General features: G+C 33.4%; 9 protein-coding genes across 9 annotated transcripts, besides 2 other annotated features; 4 read left to right on the forward strand and 5 right to left on the reverse strand.

Annotated features, from left to right (window-relative positions):
* Positions 1-2,175: part of a mobile genetic element that runs on past the window's edge.
* On the reverse strand, positions 538-1,457 carry TVAGG3_0126580 (MULE transposase domain-containing protein; the record flags this gene model as incomplete). The annotated part of the gene is made up of 1 exon (XM_001311599.2): positions 538-1,457. A coding segment is annotated over one exon (920 nt), but the record flags the coding sequence as incomplete, so codon positions are not given.
* Positions 2,176-3,015: 840 nt separating the features above from the next.
* Positions 3,016-3,177, forward strand: TVAGG3_0126590 (uncharacterized protein; the record flags this gene model as incomplete). Its single annotated transcript, XM_001311600.1, has 1 exon — positions 3,016-3,177. One exon carries the CDS (start codon positions 3,016-3,018, stop codon positions 3,175-3,177), a length of 162 nt encoding a protein of 53 aa, XP_001311601.1.
* Positions 3,178-3,186: 9 nt separating this feature from the next.
* TVAGG3_0126600 (uncharacterized protein) lies at positions 3,187-3,462 on the forward strand (the record flags this gene model as incomplete). Its single annotated transcript, XM_001311601.1, has 1 exon — positions 3,187-3,462. One exon carries the CDS (start codon positions 3,187-3,189, stop codon positions 3,460-3,462), a length of 276 nt encoding a protein of 91 aa, XP_001311602.1.
* Positions 3,463-4,229: 767 nt separating this feature from the next.
* Positions 4,230-5,057, forward strand: TVAGG3_0126610 (uncharacterized protein; the record flags this gene model as incomplete). The annotated part of the gene is made up of 1 exon (XM_001311602.2): positions 4,230-5,057. One exon carries the CDS (start codon positions 4,230-4,232, stop codon positions 5,055-5,057), a length of 828 nt encoding a protein of 275 aa, XP_001311603.2.
* A 421-nt stretch (positions 5,058-5,478) lies between these two features.
* TVAGG3_0126620 (uncharacterized protein) lies at positions 5,479-6,886 on the forward strand (the record flags this gene model as incomplete). The annotated part of the gene is made up of 1 exon (XM_001311603.1): positions 5,479-6,306. One exon carries the CDS (start codon positions 5,479-5,481, stop codon positions 6,304-6,306), a length of 828 nt encoding a protein of 275 aa, XP_001311604.1.
* A 2,703-nt stretch (positions 6,887-9,589) lies between these two features.
* On the reverse strand, positions 9,590-9,880 carry TVAGG3_0126640 (uncharacterized protein; the record flags this gene model as incomplete). The annotated part of the gene is made up of 1 exon (XM_051223771.1): positions 9,590-9,880. One exon carries the CDS (start codon positions 9,878-9,880, stop codon positions 9,590-9,592), a length of 291 nt encoding a protein of 96 aa, XP_051108757.1.
* Positions 9,590-9,880: a mobile genetic element.
* A 4,558-nt stretch (positions 9,881-14,438) lies between these two features.
* TVAGG3_0126650 (AGL056WP family) lies at positions 14,439-15,847 on the reverse strand (the record flags this gene model as incomplete). The annotated part of the gene is made up of 1 exon (XM_001311605.1): positions 14,541-15,830. One exon carries the CDS (start codon positions 15,828-15,830, stop codon positions 14,541-14,543), a length of 1,290 nt encoding a protein of 429 aa, XP_001311606.1.
* A 187-nt stretch (positions 15,848-16,034) lies between these two features.
* On the reverse strand, positions 16,035-19,242 carry TVAGG3_0126660 (TOR signaling; the record flags this gene model as incomplete). The annotated part of the gene is made up of 1 exon (XM_001311606.1): positions 16,156-19,242. One exon carries the CDS (start codon positions 19,240-19,242, stop codon positions 16,156-16,158), a length of 3,087 nt encoding a protein of 1,028 aa, XP_001311607.1.
* A 535-nt stretch (positions 19,243-19,777) lies between these two features.
* TVAGG3_0126670 (ubiquitinyl hydrolase protein) lies at positions 19,778-25,408 on the reverse strand (the record flags this gene model as incomplete). Its single annotated transcript, XM_001311607.1, has 1 exon — positions 19,778-25,408. The coding sequence occupies one exon, from the start codon at positions 25,406-25,408 to the stop codon at positions 19,778-19,780; it is 5,631 nt and encodes a 1,876-aa protein (XP_001311608.1).
* Between the last annotated feature and the right edge of the window lie 188 nt (positions 25,409-25,596).

Genomic DNA, 25,596 nt, shown 5'->3' on the forward strand with positions numbered 1-25,596 from the left:
AATCAAAATTAAATAAAATGAGTTCTTTGTAATAATACTTTCAAGGTAGGATATATTTTAGTGGGATCTATTGAGTCATCACTAACAGCATTGAGCAATCTATTGAGCATTGAAATACTCTCGATTTTTCTTTGTCTTTTTACATCAATTTCTGCGTTAGTTGCTTTTTCCATGATCCTAATGACACGGTCATCTGCTGGATTTTGATCAATTTTGAGTTTGATAACGAAAGATGGTATCACTTTTGTATAAATTTCTATAATAACATCATCAATTCTGAGATTTTTTCGATCAGGAAAATAGTCATGTTTGAGTGTTCTAAAATGAGCTTCGGCAATATTGTTAGTTGCGTCGCCTTCACGCCTGTCACGAGCAATCCATCTTGATATGTTGTAACGCCATTGTCTGTTAAAGTATTGAGATGCTGTTGGATCTGTGTCGAGCAACTCCAGAACTTGATCATAGGCAGCATTTGCTTCTTCCTCATGTTCTGCATCTAATTTGAAGACTAAATCCTTCATCAAATTATAGAATTGTTCAAATTTTTCTTGAGAAGAAAACTTATTTGATTTGCGAAGAATTGCACGAAGAACATGTACTCCGCACCAAAGTATTTGAGCTTGTGGAATGCTTTCTTCTATTGCTTGAGCTATCTGTGGAGCACAGTCCATGCTAATGTATTCTGGCTCAATTGTTACCCATCTGAGATAGGCGCACACGCAAACTTGAATGTTTTGATAAGTGTCTGGTTGACAAAAGAAATATAAAAAAGGGAAAATGTGAAAATCTTTGATTTTGCCAGTAAATGCATACAATGGAATGTTTGATCGCAACAATTTATAGGTGCTGTCTATATGAAATGTCTTGATACTATGCGCATAAGCTTTGCCTTCAAAAGGCGCGTAATAGAAACACATATTATTGTCTGAGACTTCAAATGCAATGAGATCATCTGGAGATTCTTCTTGTACTGTCTGAACAAAGATTTGCAATGACACAACATCGTCAGGAGAATATCTAGTTTGAAGAGCATGTATTCTCTCTGCAAATCGTTTGATTGCACGTGGTTTTTGAGCGTACATCTCTGGAATGGACGGACCTGTAAGAGGAATTTCAAGATCTTTGAATGCATTTAGCTGTGCTATCGCTCTTTGATTGTCATCTGTTTGGAAGTAATGTTCTAAATATTTGCGATAAAAGACAGACGAATATTGACTTTTGTCATTTGGGGCGGAATGATCATGTTCTTCAACTATTTTGATTAGTTTGTATTTATTTTGATCCAAGATTGCAACATTAAAATGTGCAGGACATTTTGGATATTTGCAGTGGAATGAAATCTGAGATCTTTCTTTCCTGACACGTTCACCATATCCATACTGTGCTTGTATTTCTTGTTTAACTCCAAATTTACAAAGATCCATAACAGTAAAGATAGTTTCTTCTTCTAATTCCATTTGAAATTGAAATGAAAATTAAAAATTCAGAAATTTGAATAGATTTGGTCTGTAATTGAATGAGAATAGCAGTTTGTTCGTCATTGTTTGAGGCAAGAGTATTATAGGAATATTATATGATGGATTTGAGTTGCATATAAAGAGTGCAAAAGGATAAAGAGAGAAATTTTGTTAGATTAAATTATTAAATTTTAATTCTTTATTTTTTAGGATTGTTAGCTTTGTAAGATTGCTTTCTCACAAGAGAAAACAAGTATAAGGTTTAAGCTGTATGTATTAAAGTTATAAATATTTGATTTTAAAAAAAATCAAGATTTTAAACTTTAAAGGTATTAATTATGATTATCTTTCTTTAGCTTTGCATGCTGTATGCTACTTTTGGAAACTGCTCTATTGTATTAGAATGTTTTTAAATTTTGCACCTAAAAATGCGTAATATTAAAAATTAAGGTATTAATTATGATTATCTTTCTTTAGCTTTGCATGCTGTATGCTACTTTTGGAAACTGCTCTATTGTATTAGAATGTTTTTAAATTTTGCACCTAAAAATGCGTAATATTAAAAATTAAGGTATTAATTATGATTATCTTTCTTTAGCTTTACATGCTGTATGCTACTTTTGTCTTTGAGACATTCCATGATTTAAGTTAAGAAGCTTTAAAAAAATGCAAAAACAAATTGAATACTTTACTGGCTGGGCAAATTTGTAGCCGCCCCAAACTATTTTTTTTCTCAGTGATTATATGATTAGTTGCTGGTTTGGTCAGTGAATCAATTGTGATAATAAAAAGATTTAACACAAATAATTAATATGATTGAAAAAGTTTATTGTAACATGGATTTAAATAGTTTGTATATTTTTGTATATTATAGTGACATGTGTTATGAGTAGTATATATTGCGGGTTTCGTGCACGTTTTTGTTTTCTTTAAAAACTCACAATATTTTATGAAGAAAACCCCTTAAAATAAACGATTTTATGAATTTTTGACCATTTTTTGATACCTTCATGAGTTTTTTAAAGCAACTTACACATTTGTTTGCTAAGAAATGACCATTTCTTAACATCAGTTTATTGAGAAATGACCGATTATAAGAAATGCACGTTTTTGTTGTTAAAGGAAATTGCATGATTTTATGAGTTTTTCTAAAGAAAATAACTAAACTCACACTAATTTTCTAAAGCAAAACTCATAAAATCATGTGATTTCCTTTAGAAAACTCATGACGAAAATTTGTGTTATCTATCGAGAGTTTTAGCTTAATTTGTATGAGAGAAATAATTCTATACAAAATTCTGAAGATAGTTATCAATTTACGGACAATCAATGAATTTTAAAAAATTTTCAATGCATGATCGAACCGCTTTCTGACAGTTCATTTTTCAGCAATGACTGAGTATGATATGGTCGGCGACAGGGAAAGTAAAAGCCTTAGTGCAACCCCCGATGTTCCTGCCTCATCCAGTTCCACGAACGATTCCCTGTTGATCCTTGCAACAAACTTCGTGATCCTGCTTCATATCCACCACGCAACAATATCTTTTCTCATAAGAGAATGCATTGTGGTGGAGGTCGTTCTGCTCCATTACCTCCTCCAGTAAATAACACCCTCGATTACTGGATCTATCTTCCCACTGATTGCTCATGGTTCATTTCGTTCATCAAGAATGCAGCAGACCGTGATGAGAACATTACCATATTCCAGTATAATGAATAGTACCGACAAATGATTAACAATCGCACTCCTCCCGATTCGGTAACCTTATGTTTTGAGAAGTCCAAATGGTCCTCCCGCATGACCAAAGAGCTCTGGAGAAGAAGATGGAACGGTACTCCACAACCAGCGAAGAAAATCTTCAACCAGATCATGAAATATAATTTGGTCTGGAGAGATGATTATCATATTGATCGATATAGTCGCATCGACAAGGTCACTGAAACTGAAAAGCAATACTTAAAAGAAGTTTACGGCGAAGAAGAACTTCAGAAGATACTCGAGTAATAGTAAACAAAAATAAACAATTAATTTTTAATTTTTTTAATTTACTTTTTTACCATTGTATTAAGTCTTGAGTTTCGTGAGGTTGTTGAGGCTGTGGTGATTCGTTTAAATTTGGTATTGCTATTTCTTGTTGCTTACCAATGTATTCTCTCTGAGAGATATTTTTGTATTGATTTGTGTTTACCAACTCCGCCAAATATGTAAATCCATTGATTATATATTAAAAACAATCAGTAAATGTAATATTATCTAAGCCATAAGCAAATCCATCAATGAAAATTGGTTTATCATTATCATAAAAGACAACTTTTCTCACAGTTTGGCATCCCAAAGTTGAACACATGTCACAAATTCGTAATAAAAGTTTTCCCAGTGCACTTTAATGAAACCTCTCTGATCAACCACAAAAAACAATCCCTTTGCCTCAGGATTATCCACAACTATATCCGAATAGAATTTAATAAATGACTCAATCATTACATCATATTCATCCATTTTCATTTGGAATAAAATTTTTTAAATTTCAATTATTTACATAAGGATTTTCAGGAGGTGGTGGGTATAATGGTTGTGGAAATGGTTTATAATCAGTTCTTTTTACTGGTTCTAATTGATTTGATATGGTAATGATTCGTCTTTTACGCTAAAACTTTCTCATTTTTTATTCAATATAAAAAATTTGTAACATGTATGAAGAAGAAGAATTTTATGAGCAACCAATGTTAACACCAGAAGAACAATACGATTGTTTTATAGATAAATGAATAATGAATAATCTAAATTTAAATAAAGGTTCTTTGGAAAAAGAAGTGTTACAAAAGATTCCCAGAACTGATTCCTATTATAATGCAATTACAGCTGCATTAGGAAAGACTCTTGCAATTATTAAGGAAATTATTAAAATTTCTCAGAATGACCCATATTGCCATATGCTAATCTATATCAATAGATCGGGAACACCAACCGACTCAACATTTGAATCATTAAAGACTTTAATAAATGTTCCAATAGTATATAAATCACATGAAGAAGCTGAAGAATATATTCATGAAGTATTATTATTTAAAGAATTGTATAACAAAGTGAAAAAAGAAAATTTACAAGATAAAATAATTGAAAAACAAACTATGGAAATGTTTGATGCATTAAAAATAGAGGATTATTCAAAAGATTCCGCTTTCAGATGGAGGAAGAATCTTAACAAGATAAAAATAGAAGAATCTGAAAGCAGAATCTTTAAAGTGAAGCGCGCTGTTGAAGATCGGCTTCGACTTCGGGCTGAGCGTTCAATGTTTGAAGCGAGAGCTTTATTCAGCGGCTGTCTCTCTATTGATGCAAGATGGACTCATCGCCGTAAGTCTCCAAGTTGTACAGTGACAGCATTAGATGCTATCACTGGTAAAGTAATTGTATGCGTCAAGGTAAACCACATTGGAGGAAACCGCAACTATTCTGGTTATATAGGCGCATCAAACAATATGGAGTCCTACGGCACTAAAATTATTTTGAAGCAACTTCTCAAGCATGGTATCCTGAAGAATGTAAAGGAAATCATTAAAGACAAAGATAATACAGGGGGTAAAGGTGAATCATAGTGACTCAATTTCAATCATAGTGGCCTCGCAATTTTGAGACACATCTGAATATTTAAATACTTGCATAAAATAATTCTATAATGCCATTGATTGGTATTTAAATTTTATATTATATATAACTCAATTTCCGAACACTTCACTTTTAAAAATAATGCATAATTTTATTATTTTAATCATTTATATCAATATTTTTCCCCAAATCCTCTCAATTTCCCCGCCAAAATCATTTGCAATGAACGGCCTTAAGTATTTGGAGAGTTTGTTTAATACTGAGACTCCAGCTCAAAGGAGACTAAGGCAATTGTGGGCCCCTATAAGCATTCCTTATAACGTAGACTTCGAAGACTTCTTGAATTTCAGCCTCGAACAAAAATTTGTCGTGGCTGCCTTTTCAAGTGGAGTTTCACTTGCCAACATAAGGATGTATCTCCAGCTTTCAGGGGATCAAACGCTACTCAATTGCCTTAAGCTTTCTGCTTTTGGATTCAGATGGGAGCCTCATCAAAGAGGTGGATCTCGTCCGTGCTTGTCACCATCTTATGAAAATAGGACAAAATGCCAAGTTCACTACAGTGCTCTTGATCACGACTGCGACAAAACTATTGAGGTTTTGGAATTAATTCATCTTCTCCGAAACGAAATGTTCCAACGTGCGCGCCAAAGATTGCGCGCCTGGGGAGCGGCGAAACTTGCAACTTCTATTGAATTGGATGAAATTGATTATTCTTCTCAATTCCTCAATGAGTTTTGCAACAGAATTGGAATTTATATTAAGTCTCCAACAGGTATTGAAGAAGCGCGTCGTCAATGGTGCAATATGAACAATATTCGGAATTTCTTTTCAAAATTTAAGGTTATTTTACTTAATGTTAATCCGTTTTTCTTGTTCAACATGGATGAAACAGGATTATCAATACAGAAGCCATTCAGGATAATTACAAACAACAAGAAAATGAATCTCTCACCAAAAGCACTCCAACAAACTCAAATTACAGCTTTATGTTGTTTTAATGCAACTGGATATACGATGAATCCAATTTTTTATTTTCTCATTTGGCAAATTTACCACAGGAATTCTTGTCGCTACCTGCATTCTTCGGTTCTTCAAATTCCGGGTGGATCAATCAGCATTTATTTGAGTGCTTTGCAATTTTATTCGTTTCTTATATTCAATTGCTCAGAAATGAGAAAAAAATTCCATTTCAACAACCGTTTTTCTTACTTCTCGATGGTCACTCCTCAAGATTAGTACCTTTTGGAATAAGATTCCTTAAAATGTTTAATATTGAGGTTATCATTTTTCCAGGTCACTGTTCACACATATTACAACCGTTTGATGTACAGTTGGAATCAAAAATTAAAAATCATTATCTCAAATTTCTCACAATTTACGCCGAAAAGTACAAACTCCAGTCTGGTTCTAATGCAGCTCAAGTCCGCTACGCAAGAATTCGTGCATTCCTTGATGCTTGAGCTGAAATAAAACCGACCGACTGTTCTGACGCTTTTGCAAGTGCCGGAATAATTTCATGTGATCCAGAGAAGCTTGCAATGAAAGACTTAATCACAAGAACTCCAGAAGGCATTTACTAAAACATTCATACTTCAAGAATTTCATGCCAGCAGCTCACATCTCCAGAATTATCTACTCTCGAACCATACCAGAGAGTAGTTCAAGCATTTACCCAAACTTACATTATCTCGGAAATTTCAATTCCGGAATCTGCATATGTTTGGTATGATGCAAATTCAACCTGAAAGATCTTGTCATCCCAAAAATCATACCAAACTGGAGTTCTGTATCATAATATAACATTCTTAAAAGTTATCAGTTATAAAGAATCTGTATATGTTTGGTATGATGCAAATTCAATTTGCATATGTTGGTATGATTTTTTCATTGTAATATCATCCCAAAAATCTTTTTACTCGTAACTCGTTTGATTATGAGAATATTTTGAGCATTCGTGTAAAATTCTATTTTTCGGGTAATTGAAAGACCCCCGCAATTTCCGACTTCATTTGCTTTGATCTATGAGCGTTAAAAACGCTAAATTTTTTGTTCCAAGTGTCCAACTCTTTCAAAAAATTCAAAGAACTTTCGTTTTTTGTCAAAACAATTATTGAAAAATATTATAGTTTATATATAGAATAATTTTATCAAACACATATCTCTAATTAATTGAGGCACTATGATTGAAATTGAGTACCTATGATTCAATTTAACCCAATTTGAAGAATTTGGCGTAGAAGACCACGAGAGATTTGATCCTGGTCATTTCGCAAAAACTTCACATGCAAAGGTTAAGACAATGAATACTGAAACAAACACAATCGAAGATGTTTCGAGACCATTTGCATGCTTGAAAGAATCATTAATTTCTTGGCTTTTGGCTTGTATGATGCACCAGAACGTAGATGAACGCAAGGGTTTATCATTTTGTTGGTATCTATAACTTATTATTGATTGCCTAATGCATTTATTATCAAATTTATTGAATTTTTAATTTTATTATCAGAAACAAAATAACATCTTTATTCAAGTTAACTACATAAGATTTATTATTTTACTAATGAAATTAATAGATTTAGTTTTTAATTATTATAAAAATTTATTAGGTAAACGTCGACTCATTCCATTGATGAATATATATATATATTTGTCCCAAATAGCAATTGTCAGTTTTGTATAGCAAATCAAGGAATAACTTGTTGACAATTGATTTGTCTATTTGACAGCATCGAGAATCATTATACACATTCTATAAAACTTCTTCATTTCTGCATGGAATCAGAGTAATGTAATGGCTTGCATTTACTATGGTTCCTAAATGAACTATAACTCCGAAAATTTTATACTTTATTGTCCTAAAATGATTTTCCCAAATTGTAATGGTTTCTGGAATTTGCATGCAATCATGAAAGAATAATCTGTTGAATGTCTTCTTCTTGATGTTTAGCTTAAATTAGTGAGAATAATCACTAATTCTTTGACAAATGAGTTATTGACTACACGATTTCTGTCTAAAATTTGCATTATAAATTTGTGCGGATCATTACTCCAATCAATACGATTTACATCTGATTCTCCATTAAATTCCATTTCACAAAATACATCCATTAATGGTTTTTCTAGTTGATAATTTTTGCATTTTTCGACGTAATATTTATAATTAGGGAAAATGAGAAATAATGCCAAAAAGTCCGAAAAATTAAAATCGGACAGTGAATTGGTCACAGTATAATATTGAGGTATGATTAATATCTTTGTATTTGGAATTACACAAATTAATAAAATGTTCTTTGGCGTTTCCCTCATTAATGTCAGATTTTATTTTTCGGAAAAATTGGAATCATTCCCCAATTCGCAGATCCCCAAAACTTTAATATCTATGAAATATGAATTTTGCATGAAAAACAACGATCAATTCTTTATTGGACATGACCGCGATCCAAAAATTGGGATTGTGGTCATTGGTTTTGAAAAGGCCAGAAAATTAGCACAAGAAGCCAATGAGTTTTTTATGGATGGTACATTCAAAATCTCACAGAGAGATTTTCCAAAAAGGCCAAATGTTAACGATAATGACTATTGAACCAAATTCTAAGCAATATCTTCCGAATTTATTTATTTTTATGAAGAATAGAACAATCGAGTCATATTGACATGTATTCAAATACATTGAATCAAAAAATATCACTTTTCCAAAATTAGCAACAACTCACTTGGATTTCGAAAAAGCTTTGATTTCAGTAATAAAGAGTTCTAGCCAATGCATGTGTTGTGGGCTGCTATTCTCAGCTTTAGCAATGCATACTAAGAAAATCTAAAAGCATTCATCCCAATTCAACAAAATTACAGAGGATTCTTGTGATGCTCTACTCAATTACACCTTTCTTAAACAAAGAAGAGTTTTCTGTCAGATGTTTATATGACACTTTTTATTCAGTACAAAAAACTATTCTGTCATGGTGTCGGTTTTGTAAAATAACCGTTCTATCTCATTCTATAATATCCACCATACAGTTTTGTGGCTTTACATAAAATTCTATGATGGGATGCTTGAACAGAAAGTTTTTCATTGATCAGATCTGCATATTTTCCAGCATTTGATCTAACACGAACATGATTTATCATGATAAGATAGTTGAAGTTTTGGTTTGCTGGTATGTTTGAAGATTAATACCATGTTTACGTCTTCCGCCTCACTTAAAACAATGGTTATGACCAGTACGAACTATCAGATGAATACGGAGATAAAGAAACATTCATTCTTATAACGCGCCTGCAGACATTTCATTTGCAGATGAATTCTACAATTGATGCCTTATTTATCTCATAGTTCTCGACAATGAAGAAGGTTTAGACGAGATAGGTGTTGTTATTCATCTCGGAAAAGATTTATTGTCCCAATTTACATATGAATTTCATACTTTTCAGCTTTATGTCAGATTTAAATAGAGAGTTTTTGCCAAACATCAAAAAATCAACACTAAATACTTTTGTCACGTGTCAAATGAGATTTGAGAACTTATCTTTGACATGTCAAAATATAGTATGCAAAAAATGTCCGCCCACCGCGGTTGCGCCGCTCTACACGCCCCTTCAGGATTTTGTTCCTAACGTACGCTCCCTCACCCCTGCTTGAGAGGGGATTGTTATTGTTATCATGTACAATGCATAAAGCATCCGTTAAATCATTTCCTTTCAACCCGCGCCGACTGCATTCTGATTCCATATTAGTTGAAGTTCCTTCAAAGTCACCACCTGCACTCTTCTTTCTGACGGTGTATTGAGCAACCACTTTTACCCTATTGTCCATGAGGAAAGTTTGACAAGCTGAAGAATTCATTCCTGTATTAGAATGTCCATCTGTGCTGATATATGTCCCTTTTTTCATTGTTTGTCTTTGTTTTAATATAAATTCATTCTGTAAATCTGAAATTCGTGGTGCCATCTTACGAATTTGACGATTATATTCAGATTCACAAGGAACATTATGTTGCTTGTTTGTGTATAAAAATATCAAACGCTGGAAGGCAAAAAATCAATTTCGAATACGAGCGCAAAAAATTAAACAGATTCAGGAATCATGCCTAGATTTTTGCAAAAAAAACTATGTATAAATTGAAGGAGTAATGAAAATAAACATCTTTCTTTTATTACTATCATATTTTTGAGTGTGTTTTTGAGCGCAATCGTTATTTAATGCTTTTTGAGGATTTCAAGGGTACATTCCGCAATTTCAAAATATATCATACCGAAATGCATCACTGCGCAAATCCAATTTTAAATTAGTGGATTTTGTGTTTATTATTTAAAAAATATAATTGATAAAATATAATTAACATTTATAGAATAATATGGATAAGATTTGATAAAAAACAATCATAAATTTTTTGGGCGCCATATAGAGAACTATAGTCTGCAAGGTACTGATTCTATCCATGTACCTCGCAGACCATAGTTCTCAGCCAAAATGGCTGAAAATTGCTCACAATTGTTGAAATTGTGAGCAATTTTTAGCCGTTTTGGCTAAGAATTGGAGGGTGTGAGTACTATAGCATGTAATAGTATCTCACACCCTCCAATTCTTCCTATGGCGCCGAAAAATTTTTGGTGAAATGCGACGACATTTTATCAAAATTTCTCGACGCCATATAGAGAACTATAGTCTGCAAGGTACTGATTCTATCCATGTACCTCGCAGACCATAGTTCTCAGCCAAAATGGCTGAAAATTGCTCACAATTGTTGAAATTGTGAGCAATTTTTAGCCGTTTTGGCTAAGAATTGGAGGGTGTGAGTACTATAGCATGTAATAGTATCTCACATCCTCCAATTCTTCCTATGGCGTCGAGAAAATTTTGGTGAAATGCGACGACATTTCACCAAAAATTTTCGGCGCCATATAGAGAACTATAGTCTGCGAGGTACTGATTCTATCTATGTACCTCGCAGACCATAGTTCTCAGCCAAAATGCCTCTAAAATTTGTATACCTATAAACTCAAACTTCAATATATTCAATTTTATTTTTATAATTAATTTAAATATATCCATATAATTCTAATGTTTTCTTTTAATTTAAAAAATAATAATAATAATAATTAAAAATAAAAATAAAAATAAACTTTTCTATAATATTTATAAAGCTGATTTGATATATAACACATTTAGCTTAACAAAATAACTTAGAAAAATTGCCGCGCAAAATAAGAGTAATTGTCACTTGTTGTCACTTTTTCTAGTGATGCATTTCGGTACGGAACATTCCGCAATTTCAAAACTTTCTTTGAGAATTGATTTATTTACTGCATATCATGCATCAACATAATTCTACAAATTAAATAACATACTTTTGCAATATTTGTGGTTAATAATTGAGCTTTTTGGTATATTAAGCTAAAATTTTGAAATAACGAATATTTTTTTTTAAATTTACAGCGGTTAAAGAATCAAAAGGTTGTAATACGTGAGTACATTGTCCAGGAAATGTGATGATTCTTATTCCAAGTAAATGTAAATATACAATTAATAATCAATTACTTTTATTAATTTTTTTAAAAAGAAGATCTTTATCAAAAAATGAAAACCAATTGTCCCAATATCGAACAATACGCAGATGAAGTTTTTAAATTCTGTTCAAGCTTTCAGAACTGAGAATCCCAGAGCAACTTATCTCTCTTTAAGAAACATTTTGTTTTCGTTTTGTCATTATTTAAAGGAAAATAATTTGCCGGTCAGTTGATGACTATTTCGCAGTTTTACAGCGTCTTATGCAAACTGATTATTGCCCAAATGCGAAAAGTATTTTCAAATGTCAAAAAATTGTTGTGAATTCAGATGTGGGAAGTGAAGTGTCACTTTTTGGTTTACATTTTTTCAAAATATGATCGTTTTTCTATGAAAATTGAAGGAAGTTCATTAGAAATTATAAGAATCATTTGAAGTATTTAGATAATAAAAATTAGTAAATTTTCAAGTTTTGAGAACACTTTTGAGATAAATGTTTATGTAAAATATAATTTATTTAATATCATTCAATTAACATATTTTAGTAAAAAAATAAAAGGATTAAAATATGAAAATATGAAACTGAATTTTTATTTTTTTTTCATTATTATCTCAAAAGTGCTCTCAATATGAAACCAAAAGCGACACTTCACTTCCCACATATGCGTTCACAACAATCATTCTTGACATTGTATTTAATTTTATATCAAAATCATTAAAATTAGAAAACATAAACTTTATTCACAGCCATTGTAACTTGTTTTTATCAATTTCATATACTCCAACGATAATTTTAAAAGCAGAAAAAATTTATAATTCAATATTTAATTAATGAATATGGATATCTTAAATCTGCTCATGATAAGGAAAGTGTAAATGTAAATGACATTGTGCAAAATATTTTTGATATATCCTGGAATCGTATGATGTTTACCAAAGTATACTCACAAATTATTCGAATATATTCCAAATTATTCATACAATTTGCCATGCTTTAATCCAACACGTTGGAATATTATTGAAGAAATATTTCAGTTCATGAAAGATAAATTGATAAAAGAATTTCAATTCTTTGTTTCCTACTTCACACCTTTTATCATTGCACATAATAGAAACAACTGGAAACATGTGATTGATTGAGTTGGGATAAATTTTTTCAAGATATGGAAGATACGATTATCAACTTCGCTTCAAAAATTTAAGAGGTGATAAAGAAAAAGATATCATTAAAAAGCCATATACAGTTGGAATTCACCTTTCAGTAAAAGCAGGAGATGAAATAAATGAGATAATTATCGATCGTGAAAACATACCAATATATTTTTCTCATATTAGATGATAAAAATATAAAAATTTTTGATTTGATTTTGATTTTAAATCTTAAATTTTCAAATTATGTCGCCAAACATAAGGCTTTGTTGTAGTTATTTTATCAGGTTATGGGAAAATATTTTCGTCGCCAAACTATTTTTGAACAAAACTAATTTTTAAGAAAACCCATAAAATTAAATTTTGACACTAACTGTCATTTTTCAAAGGAACTTTTAGGTATGATATAAAATTAATGAAATATAAAGCATGAAAAAGGTCTCAGTTCACTTTTGACACTTCATAATTTGTAAAGATTTTTTTATAAAAGCATAATAAATATATAATATATAACATAAAATATTGGAAATATAATTATATTAATTAAATGTCAAAGTGGCTAAATATTACTGGAAATTGTTGACATTGCCAGCAATTTTAGCCATATTGCAGTAAAACTATCCATATTTGTATTGTTTGCGCTTTTTGTATCTCTATTTATTCTTTTGCTTTTGATAACAATCTCCTCAATCGTTCTTTTGGGGATTTGAATTTGCAACCTTAACTTTCAAAAGATATGTGGGAAAATTTCATCAACAAGGATGTGGAAGAAGTCATCAACACATAAGTTCTTTTTACTCCAAAAAGAATGCATATTTCAGTTGTTGGAAATGACTTTCATTGATACAATTTGTCAAATCATTACCAGAGCGATAGAGTTTCATCCATTTATAAGGATGAGGATGCCATTTTTGGTGTCTAAAGAAAATCACACTCATTCGAATATGGTATCGTGCTGAGCGGGACTATTTAGCCGAATCTGACATCCTTTCCGATTTGCAGATAGCCAAGCTTACGAACGTGCAAAAGCAATTACAAAGAATGTTGAGGAATTACTTGAGAAAGAAATGATCGACCCATTCGAAGTTATTAGAGTATTACAGAAATTTAACAAATACAGTAAGAATTCAGAAAATGCACAATTTCTTACATTTCTTCCGGAAACTCATTTTAATAGATTAATAGTTACACTTTTTTCAACCATTGCCATTCTCAAATCTCAAAAGTATTCAAACTTGGGTTTAGACAGACTCGGAACATATCCAGTTGAAAATTTCAATGGATATATCAAGGTCAACTCCAGTAGAGATTATCGAAAAAAAAATTAATTTGTTTATTAATAATTAAGTTTAATTTTAACTTTAAAAAACAATAGTGCTGTTAAATTATATTTATTAAATATAATGAAATATCATTTAATACTGAAATCAAATATTTCGGAAAAGTTTAGTCACTTTTGCATTTTCAATCAAAAAGTCCCTAAATTTGTTTCAAAATGTGAGCTCATTTTACTGTTTTTAATTGGGGCTCGCAAGCTCGCCCCAAATAAAAACCGTAAAAGTGACTAATATTTGCTAAAATGCTATATAATCGAAAACAAAAAGTAGTCATTGAAGTGCTGTAGAATGCCAGTAAATCACTACGGATACATAGTATTTATAGTCAAAGTATAAGCCAGTAGCTCTTTAATTTATGGTCGTAGTACTTCTATGAGATACCTATTTATTCCATGAAAGAAAAAAAAATTAAAGACAATAGTTTAAAATAATAGAAAAATAATTCTTTTCACAAACAATATATTTCGTTATTTTCACTGATTTCAATCAGTTTCTTTAACTCCATCAGCTTCAAGTTTATCTTGAATCAAATTTGCGATGAAACTTTGAGTAGTTACTGGTTTATCTTCCTCCTCTTTCTTTTCTTCTTCTTCTGGTGATTTCTCTTTAGATTCATTCTTTTCCTCTTCTTCTGCATGATCATTTTCTTCCTCTTTCTTTTCTTCTTCCTCATTAACTTTGATATCTTTTTCATCCGTTTTAGTTTCCTCTTCTTCAAGGTGTTCTTCTGGTTTCTGTTCATCATCTTTATCTTTATGGCCTTCTTCTTCCTTCTTTTCCTCTTCTTCGATGTTATCATCGTTAATTTCAACTTTTTCTTCTTCCTCCTCGTGTTTCTCTTCATCCTTATCATTTGTGTCTTCCTCTTCTTCCTCTTCTAAGTTGTCATTTTCTTCTCCTGGTGCAGCATCAAATTGCATGTTTGTATACTTCTCGCGGAGGGCTTCTACGTCGTATTTTGGTCCTCCAAGAGCTACAAGGACTTCATTCATACGCTCTATTTGATCAATCATGGCAAAAGCGGACTCTTGAGCGACCATAATCTTATTAAAGCATTCGCGATGGATTGTATTATACTGGGCTTTGAGCTTTTGCTCCATATCGCAAAGATTTTCGATTTCGAAAGGAAGTTTTGGTGGATTTGACCTGAAAATGCCAGATCCTTGTTTCTTATTAAGATTGTAAATACGATAAGTAAGATCCTTGCGAAGCTGATTGTGATATGCCTTCTTGGCTTTTAATATACCAAGAGCAATGCATGATGTAGCGTAATCATCCGAACAAACAACTTTTGCCAAGTTTTTCTTTCCTTCTTTCATACGATCGATTCCAGTATTAATTTCAATGCGAAGGTCTTCGATTTCTGATTCGTAAAATGCTCTCTCTTTTAGATAAGTTGAAATAACGGCTGATTGCTGCATAGCTTTTAACTTTGTAATTGCTCTTTCCTTGCCTTCAATTTCTGTGGTGAGTTCAGCTAATCGATGTCTGAGCTGCGCGTTTGTATTCGTTGAATCTGACTCATCTCCAAGAGCTGTTGCTAATGCAAAGGTAAGATTGTCAGTTTTTTGATGTTCAGCGTTTGTGTCATCATATATTTTCTTCTGCTTCTCTAATTCTTTCTTAACTTCGCGAAACGTTTTCTTTATATCTTGTTTTTCTTTTTCTAAGTATTCAGGCTCTTTAAGAACATCATCACCTCTGAAATAGAAAGGTTGCGCTTTGCATGTTCCTTTAGGATGGATAAAAACGACTGGGCGCGTGTTAGACATCAAATAACGGAGTTTTCGAAAAGTGACGACTTTATCTTTCAAAAAAAATTGATCTTGATGTTTCTTCCTGTATTCATTATATCATGCACAAGTCAATAATTATATGCGAAATCTACTCTAGAATATAGTATATTAAAAGATTTTCCAAATGAATAAGATATATTCTGAATTTTTATGTAATGTTGATAGTTTATATGACTAATATACTAATTTATTAAATAACAAAATGAAATAAAAAAAATATAAAATTAAATTTTGCAAAAAAACACTTAAAAGTATGGTGAATTTAATGACATCAAATTCACTTAGCCAATTAAGTGTTATTCTACGATGCATCATCCAAGAATAAGATATCAGATTGTCCCTGGAGTACAGCAAGAGAAAATTTAGTAGGTGAGAAGCAGCAAGCGTTAACAGCCTCTAAATTCCTTGAAAACAAAAGAGATGGAACAGAATTGTATTCAATTCTCTTTCCGCCGAGGATATCTATGACGCAGACCCCTTTGGAAGACCCTATTGCGCAAGCACCAGACTCAGACTGTACTGCAAATGATAAAATCGGTGAAGATTCAGGAGATGCCTGATATCTTTTTATTGGTTCGTTAAATCTTGCATCGAAAAGGGATACAGTACCGCATTTGTGTGCAATTGCAAACAAATTTGCACTCTTGTCAAGTTGGGCCACGTCAAAAAGTGACAAACCGTCGGGCGAAGAAATTACGTTCGAATTTGTTCTCAAATCTACGAAATTGAGTTTTTTATCGGAAACAACAGCGACAACATCGTTCAAGTGGTTGAGAGCCCTCACGCACTGTATGTTGTCACCGATTGAATCGATAGTTTGGCTTATTTTCTCACTTTTCATGTCATAAACCAAAATATTTTTTTGTAAAGTTGAAAATGTCAAAAGTTTTCTGTCAGATTCGAGAAATTCGAACAAAGAGTGGTTCTGGTTGAGTTTGAATGCGGTTATGGTCTGTAAATCGGAGTTAAGGAAACGTAAATTACTGTGGGAATCAGAAGAAATAATCAGAGGATAGCCAGAATTTGAAATACACTGAACATGCTTAATCTGTTTGTTGGAAATGCGAACGCTTCGTTGTACATTGGCATCCCATTGGGCATAAACGATTTCGCCGGAGTTGGAGCCAAATAAAGCAGCATTTCCGTCAAATAAAGATGTAAAGTTCGAAGAACAGACTGAATGAGTTTGTAAGAGTCGGAATGATGTTGCTCTGCCAATTGTAATCATAGATTTGTTTGGCTGACGAGCAGGAAGCGAAATTGTTGGCTGAACATTGGATAATCTAAGTTTATCATCGGTAAGGAGTGATTTTATAGGGCTTAGAATGGCCCTTGAGAACCACTGAAGTATAAATGATGGATAAACTGACTGTGTGAAGTTTTCCATTAATCTCTTCACCAAAGGATGGGGATCGCAAGCCAATTCAACGAGTGACAACTGTACATCCTTGTTCTCAAGTAATTTCGGATTTGCTTTTGTCGCATTAGAAAGTAAAATTATTAATTCGCATCTTACTGAAGAATTGGGGTCATGAACCAACTCTTTTGCAACTTTAACTATTTCTGTTTCGATATCGCACTTGATTAGCGAACATAGTGCATGTAAACTGGCAATTCTGACTTCTGGCGAATAATCTGAGGACAAATTAGTTATTTTTGCAGCAGTCTTCATCATAAGATCTCTATCCGGTATGTAATTCACAAATGTTGCTACAAATAATAATGTCCATAACCGTACATCTGTATGGGAATCATCAAAAAGTGACAAGATTGTAGATGACCAATCATTTTGTACTAATTGGGAAATGGCCTCATTATTCTCGAAATGGTAAATGGTAGCGATGACAAGAGCGAAGACTGAGTTCTCTTGTTTCAGCAAAGGAGAAAGAACTGTTTTGAATGTTTCTTTGCTGATTTCTCGAAGAATCGCTCTGGCTGAAGGCATAAAGCATAAGGTTTTGGCAACAGCAAGCAATAAATATTCATTACACGATGGAGAGGTCAGCATTTGGAAAAGAGGTACTGCAATCGGGAAATACCACATTTGTCTGACAGCTGAGATACTTTTATCGATGTATAATGCGAGTACTTTACTACCTTCCGCTTGTAGCGATGGCGTTGTAAGAGCTGGCGGAATTAAAGTTAATTGGCCAGGAAATGAAATATCTTTTGTTGAAACGTTCATTAGATGCTTGAGAGTTTTGAGGGATTGTTCTAAGAACACTGTGTATGATAATGAGGGGTCTGGAGCTGGAGAATGAAGCTGCTGTAAAGCAACATCTAATCTGAGGTCAAAAGTATGCCATAATGAATGATTTGAGACATCTGGCATCTCTGGAATCGATTTCGGTTGGACTCCAAAGAAAGAAAGCATCCTACAAGCGAGAAAATAGTTTGCTGCTAAATGTGCAATGGAAGAATCAGTTCTGAAGACTCTCATGAAGAGATCTGGAGGGAATACTTCGAATGCCATGGCTTCTACAAGTCTGTGGAGTATTAAACTGATGTCATCCAAAATACTATTTGGAGATGACTTGAAAAGGTCTGTATTTAGTGGTCGGAGTGGTCCATTCTTAAAGCAGTAGTAATGGCGAGAATGCCAGAGTAATGCAATGCGAGCAGGAGTTGTCATACAAGAAGTAAAGACATCATGAGGTAAATCTGGGGATCTTGGTAATCTTTCGCGACTTCCACATGCAAAGAATGCGAAAAGATCCATCTTTATACCTGAATCTGCTTTGTCTGAGATAAATGATCTGTATGCGTTGATTAATGCACCGGCATTGTCACAATCTAGTATGTGAACGCTGCAGGAATCTGTAGCGGTGAGAACACTCTCGATAGGGAAGTGATCAAATGATTGTTTGTCTGGGGAATGCAACATTATGTATTGAGATGAAACATCTGGGCCTCCATGTGAAGCATAATGGAAGAGGGTTCGAACTGATGAGTTTTGGAGCTTGATTTTAGAAAGAGAATTCTTGAAATCATTGATAGTCGGATTAACTCTTGCTGCTAAAGCCATTTTCGGCATGCATTGTTGGTATTGTGTGACAATTGCTTTCGCAATTTCTTGTTGCGGATTTGATGTTGATTCTGTGCTGGTTTTAGACCAACAATAAACAGAATTTGTTCCTCTTAAATGAGGAGGTTGGAGTAAGTTTGGTATGCACATAACGACAATTCCTTGTGTTGTGAATGTTAATGCTGGGAAATCTACTGGTTCTGGTGGATAATTTGGTGGATGAATTGAAACTAAAAATTCATTATGAAGCCAATCCCCATAAAGTGGATCTGATGTATTTTCTCCATCAATTATGCGTGATTGGATGAAATTTGGGCCTGCATTATTGATGAACGCCTTAGAAGTTGTTCCTGAAGACGTCATCAATAAAAAGTGACTTTTAATTTTTTCAAATTTATGGTAATAACGCTTTCTTATTGAGAAGAAAATATTGTATTTGAAAAATAAAACTGATTATTCGTTTTAATTTTTCGAATTTTCTAAATTTCTATGATTTTAAAGATTTTCAACTAAATTTTCTTAATTTTTCATCTTATAAAATTATTTTTGAAATATTGGAAAAAAAAATGTATTTATAGGAAATTTTGAGTGTCAGTATCTTGCCATCTAAAAGGTTTAATTAAAATCTGTATATGACAGTATGTCCATACAAGGACTAGTGCATATAGTGAATATATTTCCAATGAATGATAGCAATTCTGTATCCTTAGAAAAAAGGAATTTTAGAGCCCACTAAAAATTAAACACATGACGTTTTTAACATATAATGATGGAGATAAAAGTCAACTGTATACTGGAAATTAATGTATCTTCTTATTAAAATTGTTTGAAATAAAAGTATTCTTTGTAATTTAATAAAAATATAAACAAGAAAATTTTTTAAACATTCATAATATATTTACAAATTAATAACAGATTCGTCAATAAGTTCCGGCTTAAATTCCTTAACAGTTTCTATTGCTTTCTGCACAATCTTCATTCTCTTGCACAAAGCCGCAGGTTGTGCTTTCTTCAGTGCGCTGACAATAAACAAAGCCAAATCATTTTTATCGCAGCAACCAATTTCCCATAATTGCAACGCAGGCCAAAGTACCCATTTATCTTTTGCCTCTTTCGGACATCTCACCTGGCATCCTATTTCCTTCAGTAGGCTAATCAATCTATCGCATGCCTCTGTCTGTGTCAACTGAGTCAAAACGAAATCGACGCATTCGCTCAACAACCAAGATCCAGCGAAAACATTTGGAGCCATCAAAACCAATTCTACGTCCATAATTGTTGGTTGTGCCATGTTCCTGAATACCTCACGCTCTTCTTCATTTATTGTAATGAGGATATCAGGATCAAAAGCGACCAAATGATGAATAACAGGCATAAACAACTCCAACAAATCTCCTGATTTGTCAGCAATTATCGGACCAATCAATTTATTAAATAATGGTTTTGTAGACATCGGAGCAATTCCTACAACAGACTGCAATAAGCAGACATATTCACAACCTCTCATTGCATCTTGTTGTATGACTTGCAAAAAGTCATCACTCAAGGAAATGATGTAATGCGTGAATGATGATTCCGCTGTCACTTTTGGAACAGGAATTGAAGGATCATAAGGTCTTGTGTGGAAGTAATGGTCGATGTGAGGTTCTGGGGATCCGATCAATAGTTTAAATGTTTCATAAGTTCTATTGCGGATCGAAGGATGAACGGAGAAAATGAAATCAGAACCGTGAGAGAAATAAAATGACAAATCAATTGTCATAGCAATTTCGTTTGTTCCTCCAATTTGTATTGGAATTGCTGAGTTGACAATTGTTTGTACACGAGGAGAAGCATCAATTAAATGCTCCAACAAATCAGGTCTTGTATTTGCCAACAAAGCTAAAAATGTCATGAAATTATTTGACATTTTCAAGTTGTCAACAATTCTATTTAATGTATTCACATCCAAGAATGTTGCCATTGCTTCTGTTGCTCCTGTTGATTTCACGGCATCGCACATGACTTTTGCCAAAGAATCGAATGCTTGGAAATGCTTTGTTCCTGTTGATCTTTGCACTTCTTTTTGTATTTCCATTGTCAAAAGAACTGCCATCAAGAACAAAGCACTTTCTTCACGCGACCAATCAACAGCCAAGTTATCACAGCAATAAGCAATGATGTCCAATGCAAATACCATTGCTCTTTTATGTGATCCGTAATCGATTCCTTGCAGAAGCATCTGCAAATGCTCTGTTGTATCTGACATAACAGACATAGCTGTTTGTACAAGAATTCTGAAGTTATCAACAACGGCATCAGTGATAGAAATTGCGGCAGGAAGATTTGGCCCAAAAAGTAATTTGACATAATTGAAGAAAATCTGACAATTTTTGACATTTGTCAAAATATTCTTTGTCAATAAATCAGTCCATCTTTGCAAACTTTCTTCATTGATTAGAATTACTCTCATCAATGTTCTGTAAATTATATCCAAAGTTGTTTCTGTCTGTTCCTTAGCCATGATGAGTTCTTCCACGTATTTTATGTATTGGAAGGAATACAAACATTGTGCAGGCCAATAAGAATCATTGTATTCATCAACAATTAATTGCAAATCAGGATTTACTTCTGGCATAAACACTTCTTGCATTCCTATCTTCTTGTAGAACAACAAATAACCTGTCCAAACAGAATCCCCTGGTTTTGGTTCTCCGCCAAAACACCATGGTCCTAAATTGGCCGGATCAAAGTTTACAATGTCTTGGTCGTTGCAGAAATACCAATCATTTCCTGTCTCGTTTCTTACTATTGCCATGTAGTGTCCGCTGTCTGCTTCTCCCTCGTGAACAATAACTCCTGTCAATTGGTATTTATCTGCACAAGAAGGAGGAGTTATTTCTACAGGAAATTGGAGTTCTTGTGTCAATTTACTTCTTTCTCTTGATAAATACGCGTAATCCCATCTTTGTAACTGCAAAACTAAATAGTTTGGCCATGTAACAACTCTGTTTCTTCTTACGGCTTGTACGTATTCTCCGCTGTCTATTCTGTAGCCGCCTGATATCTCTGAGTCTTCAAAGAACTTTTCGAAGGTTTGGACAATGTTTTTCAGTCCTTTTATCGCTAGTGTCAAATAATAAAATGACTCTTCATTTGATGTCAAAACTTCTCCAGTTTTTGAATTACAAATTTCGTTCATTATTTTTCCGCATAATTGTTGATTTATTACTTCTGGATCTGGAATTTCTTTCGTCAGTTTGTTTATTACTAAATCAAAGAATTCATGTGCATCTTGCTGCAAATTTGGCTCAAATTCTGGTACTGTTTCTGTAAAATGAGTAATGTTTAATGGTGTTCCACGCCCGTAACGAATCAAAGCCAGTAACTTTCTCAATTCCATGACAAAAGGTGTCAAACCGTTGGCAGGAAGATCCAAAATCGGAGCCAAAACATTTGGCATTGCTATCATATTCTGGAGCACGGCATTGATATAACATGTTGTGCTGAAATTGAGTAATCCTAATCGTCCTTTCGGAGTGAAGTCATCTGAAAAAGTGACAAGATAATTAGGGGTTGATTTCAATTTTTGGAGGAAAGCAGAAATATGAGGCAACGCCTTTGGATCTTTTAAGAAATTATAAGCAGCTGTTCTTGATTCATGAGTTTGCAAGAAGGGAGTCATGAAACAGACGCATGTTGGCTGTGTAAACAATCGATTGAATGTTGTTTTAATTGTTTTCTCATTGACTTCGATGTAATCCAACAATCCAATGAATGTTTCATCGATATCCCAGACAGATGACATCTCGAACTGCACTAAATCATCATAGAATGACTCGAAGATTGTATGTGACAGTTCATATGTCTTAATAAATCTGTACAATTGATTGGAATGACTTCTGTATTCCAATTTCGTTGACAACTCTATTAAATGTATCAATAAGTTGTCATCGACTTCGCCAATGATGTTTATTGCCATCTCTCGGATCCTGCTGTCTTCTGCCTTCAAAATAATCAGTTCGGCCACTTCACGTGACACTTTTATTTTGATCGGACTTTTGATCAATGCGTCGCAGCAAATTGCTGTTGAAACAGAGTCAAAAGTGTGTTCTGCAATGAAAGTAGCGGAACTTTCTATGTCAGAAGGTGTTGCCTTGCCAGATTCTACTAATGCATTCAATGCAGCAGGGAAAAGAGGAAGATATTCGTTGACAAAATCTGAGATATCGGAAATCTCACCGTGAAGAAGGTTGATGAGGACATCATTGATAACGGGGATGTTTGAGGGATCAATGAGCTCTGCAACTCTGAATAACTGGATGTTGTGGGACTGAGAAAGAAGATTTGCCAAAATTTCGGATTTTTCTGGCGAAGAAAGACAAGTAAGGAAATGTGGTTCGTACTTGGCCTGATGTAAAATCTTGTCTTTCGTCTTTTCTATGGATACAAATAGTGTTTCTGTGGAAGATAAGTGAAGTGAAGTGAGCGGACAACCAAATGGGATTACGAACTCGTTCAGAGGGTCCGCGTTCCATAGCAGGAGTTCGTCAATTGGTATGTCAGAGTGGTTTGCAACGGCCGCATACAATCTTCTTGAGGAATGAATGGGAGTGAATGAGACATAGAACTCTGCGTTGTTCTCTTTGATGACAACTTTCTGTTTTACACCGAAATTTGTGTCTTCCAACCGAAAATAATCTGCTTCAAATTTTGCAGCTTCGAAAATCATTCTGAAATGGCTTTCGCTTGGCTTGGCGAGTATCATGGAACATGCATTTGCTACTTGTTCGGCGTTATCCTTGATCAGACTGAAGATTTCGGAAATTGCCCAGTGAACATGGCGAATTGGGACGTCGTTGCTGATGATATTGAATAGGAGATCGATAACTCCTGTTTGGTCATCTGATTTTGCAACAACTATGTTGAAAAGTGAAGGAATTACGTTTGGACAATTTTCATAATTCAATTGCTTGAACTTTTCGAAGAAGAAATGGGAAGGAACCCTGTTAACTTCACCTATCCATGCTGTAATGATCGGTAAAAGTGAAACAGCCCATGAATCTGAGCCTTCTTCCATAAATTTGTTGAAAAAGAAGTTAAAAACATCGCAGATTGTCCCTTCTGAATCGAATTTGGTCATTGTTTCTGTAAAATTCATTAAAACATTGATTAATGATGGGTTTTGCGGTATCATATTGATTGTTGCCATAATAAAGTCGTGGAATTGCTCAATTCTTGGAGATTTGATGTAGAAAAGACTTAAACTTTCGATTATTTCTGGAGTATTAGGTTCAATTTCAGCTATATACGTTTTAATATTTGGAGTCATTTTAAAACCTTCTAAACCTACTTTTTGAAGCATTTCCTTGTTTTCCAGCATATAACTGAGTAATTTACGGCATGATGGTCCACGAATTCTGTTCATAAGGCTTGAAAATAAGTCTGGATAAAAGTATTTGTTTGTAATTAAGAATGTAGTAAATTTATCGAGATGAGCGTCTTGTAAATTAGGTATTATATCCATAATCATTGACGTCGGACATGATCCCTGTGACTTTTCTATGGTTGACTCGATATCTTCAACAGAAAACGAGCAAATTTCGGAAAATTTTGGTAGGAAATTGTAAATCTGATTTAAAATAATTTGGTTTTGGTTGATATTAATTGCATCGATAAATGTTTTCTTGATTATTTCTGCATTTTCAGCTACAAGAGGCTGGTTGACCGGGTAGCTGGCTATTTCAATAATTTCCCCAACAACTTCGTTCCTCTTGCTGAAATTTCCGACTTCCGACATTTTACAAAGAGTTTCAATGATTCTTGACGCGTAAAAGCTGCTAGCTCTGAAATGCTTCGCGAGGAAACTGCAGAGACCAGAGAAATCTGTCTGTTGTACATCGAGTAAACGCATTATTTCTTCGAATATAATTGGAAGCATTATACTTATGGCTTCATCGACAAGTGAGGACTCGATTCCTGAGTATATTGTTAAGAATTCCGCGAATATTTCTGGTTTTGTAGTTTGATTTGAGATGTTTTCAAACATTTTTGCAACAATGCCAGCTGTGAACAATTGGTTGATGATTTCTTTCACTGTTTGATTGCAGTGTGGTCTTTTTTCTGCTGGAAGTAAGTATTCGAATTCTGGCGAAAAATTCAAAAATTTTTCTTTTGTTCCTGCAGTAACTTCTCCGATCATTCTCAGCTTAAACTCTCTCATTTGCTTGTCAAAAATTTTTCCAATAACATGAATCATGTCAATGTTCAAGTTGTATTCCGACGTTAATTTGAGATAAGCTTCTGTAAAGATATTTATTTCCATGTTGATCTTTTTTGAGGGTTTATTAAGACCAACAATGTCTTTGAATACATCGGGAAGTGTGTCAGTAACGAATTCTTTCTGTTGTCTATTTAATTCAGTAAATGGTGTATTTCTTAGCTCAAGAATCGCTTCAGTGAGCTCTCTTGTCGTATTAGGTATATCCTGAACGCGTTCAAGCTTTTCCAGAATATCGGCTTCATCAGGAAAACGATTTTTTTTAAACATTCTAAATTTATTTATTTTTTTTTTCGGTTTATTACTCCATAAAAAAACATGATCTATATTTGATGACTAAAACAAGTTAATTTCCCATCAAATGTCTAAACACATTCCATGCACAAAACTTGTACTTCAGTTTAAATATAATTTAAAATCATTAAATAACTACATTCTTAAATTACACCGAACATATT

The sequence above is a fragment of the Trichomonas vaginalis genome, chromosome IV (assembly GCF_026262505.1).
Source record: "Trichomonas vaginalis G3 chromosome IV, whole genome shotgun sequence".
NCBI classification, from domain to species: domain Eukaryota; phylum Parabasalia; order Trichomonadida; family Trichomonadidae; genus Trichomonas; species Trichomonas vaginalis.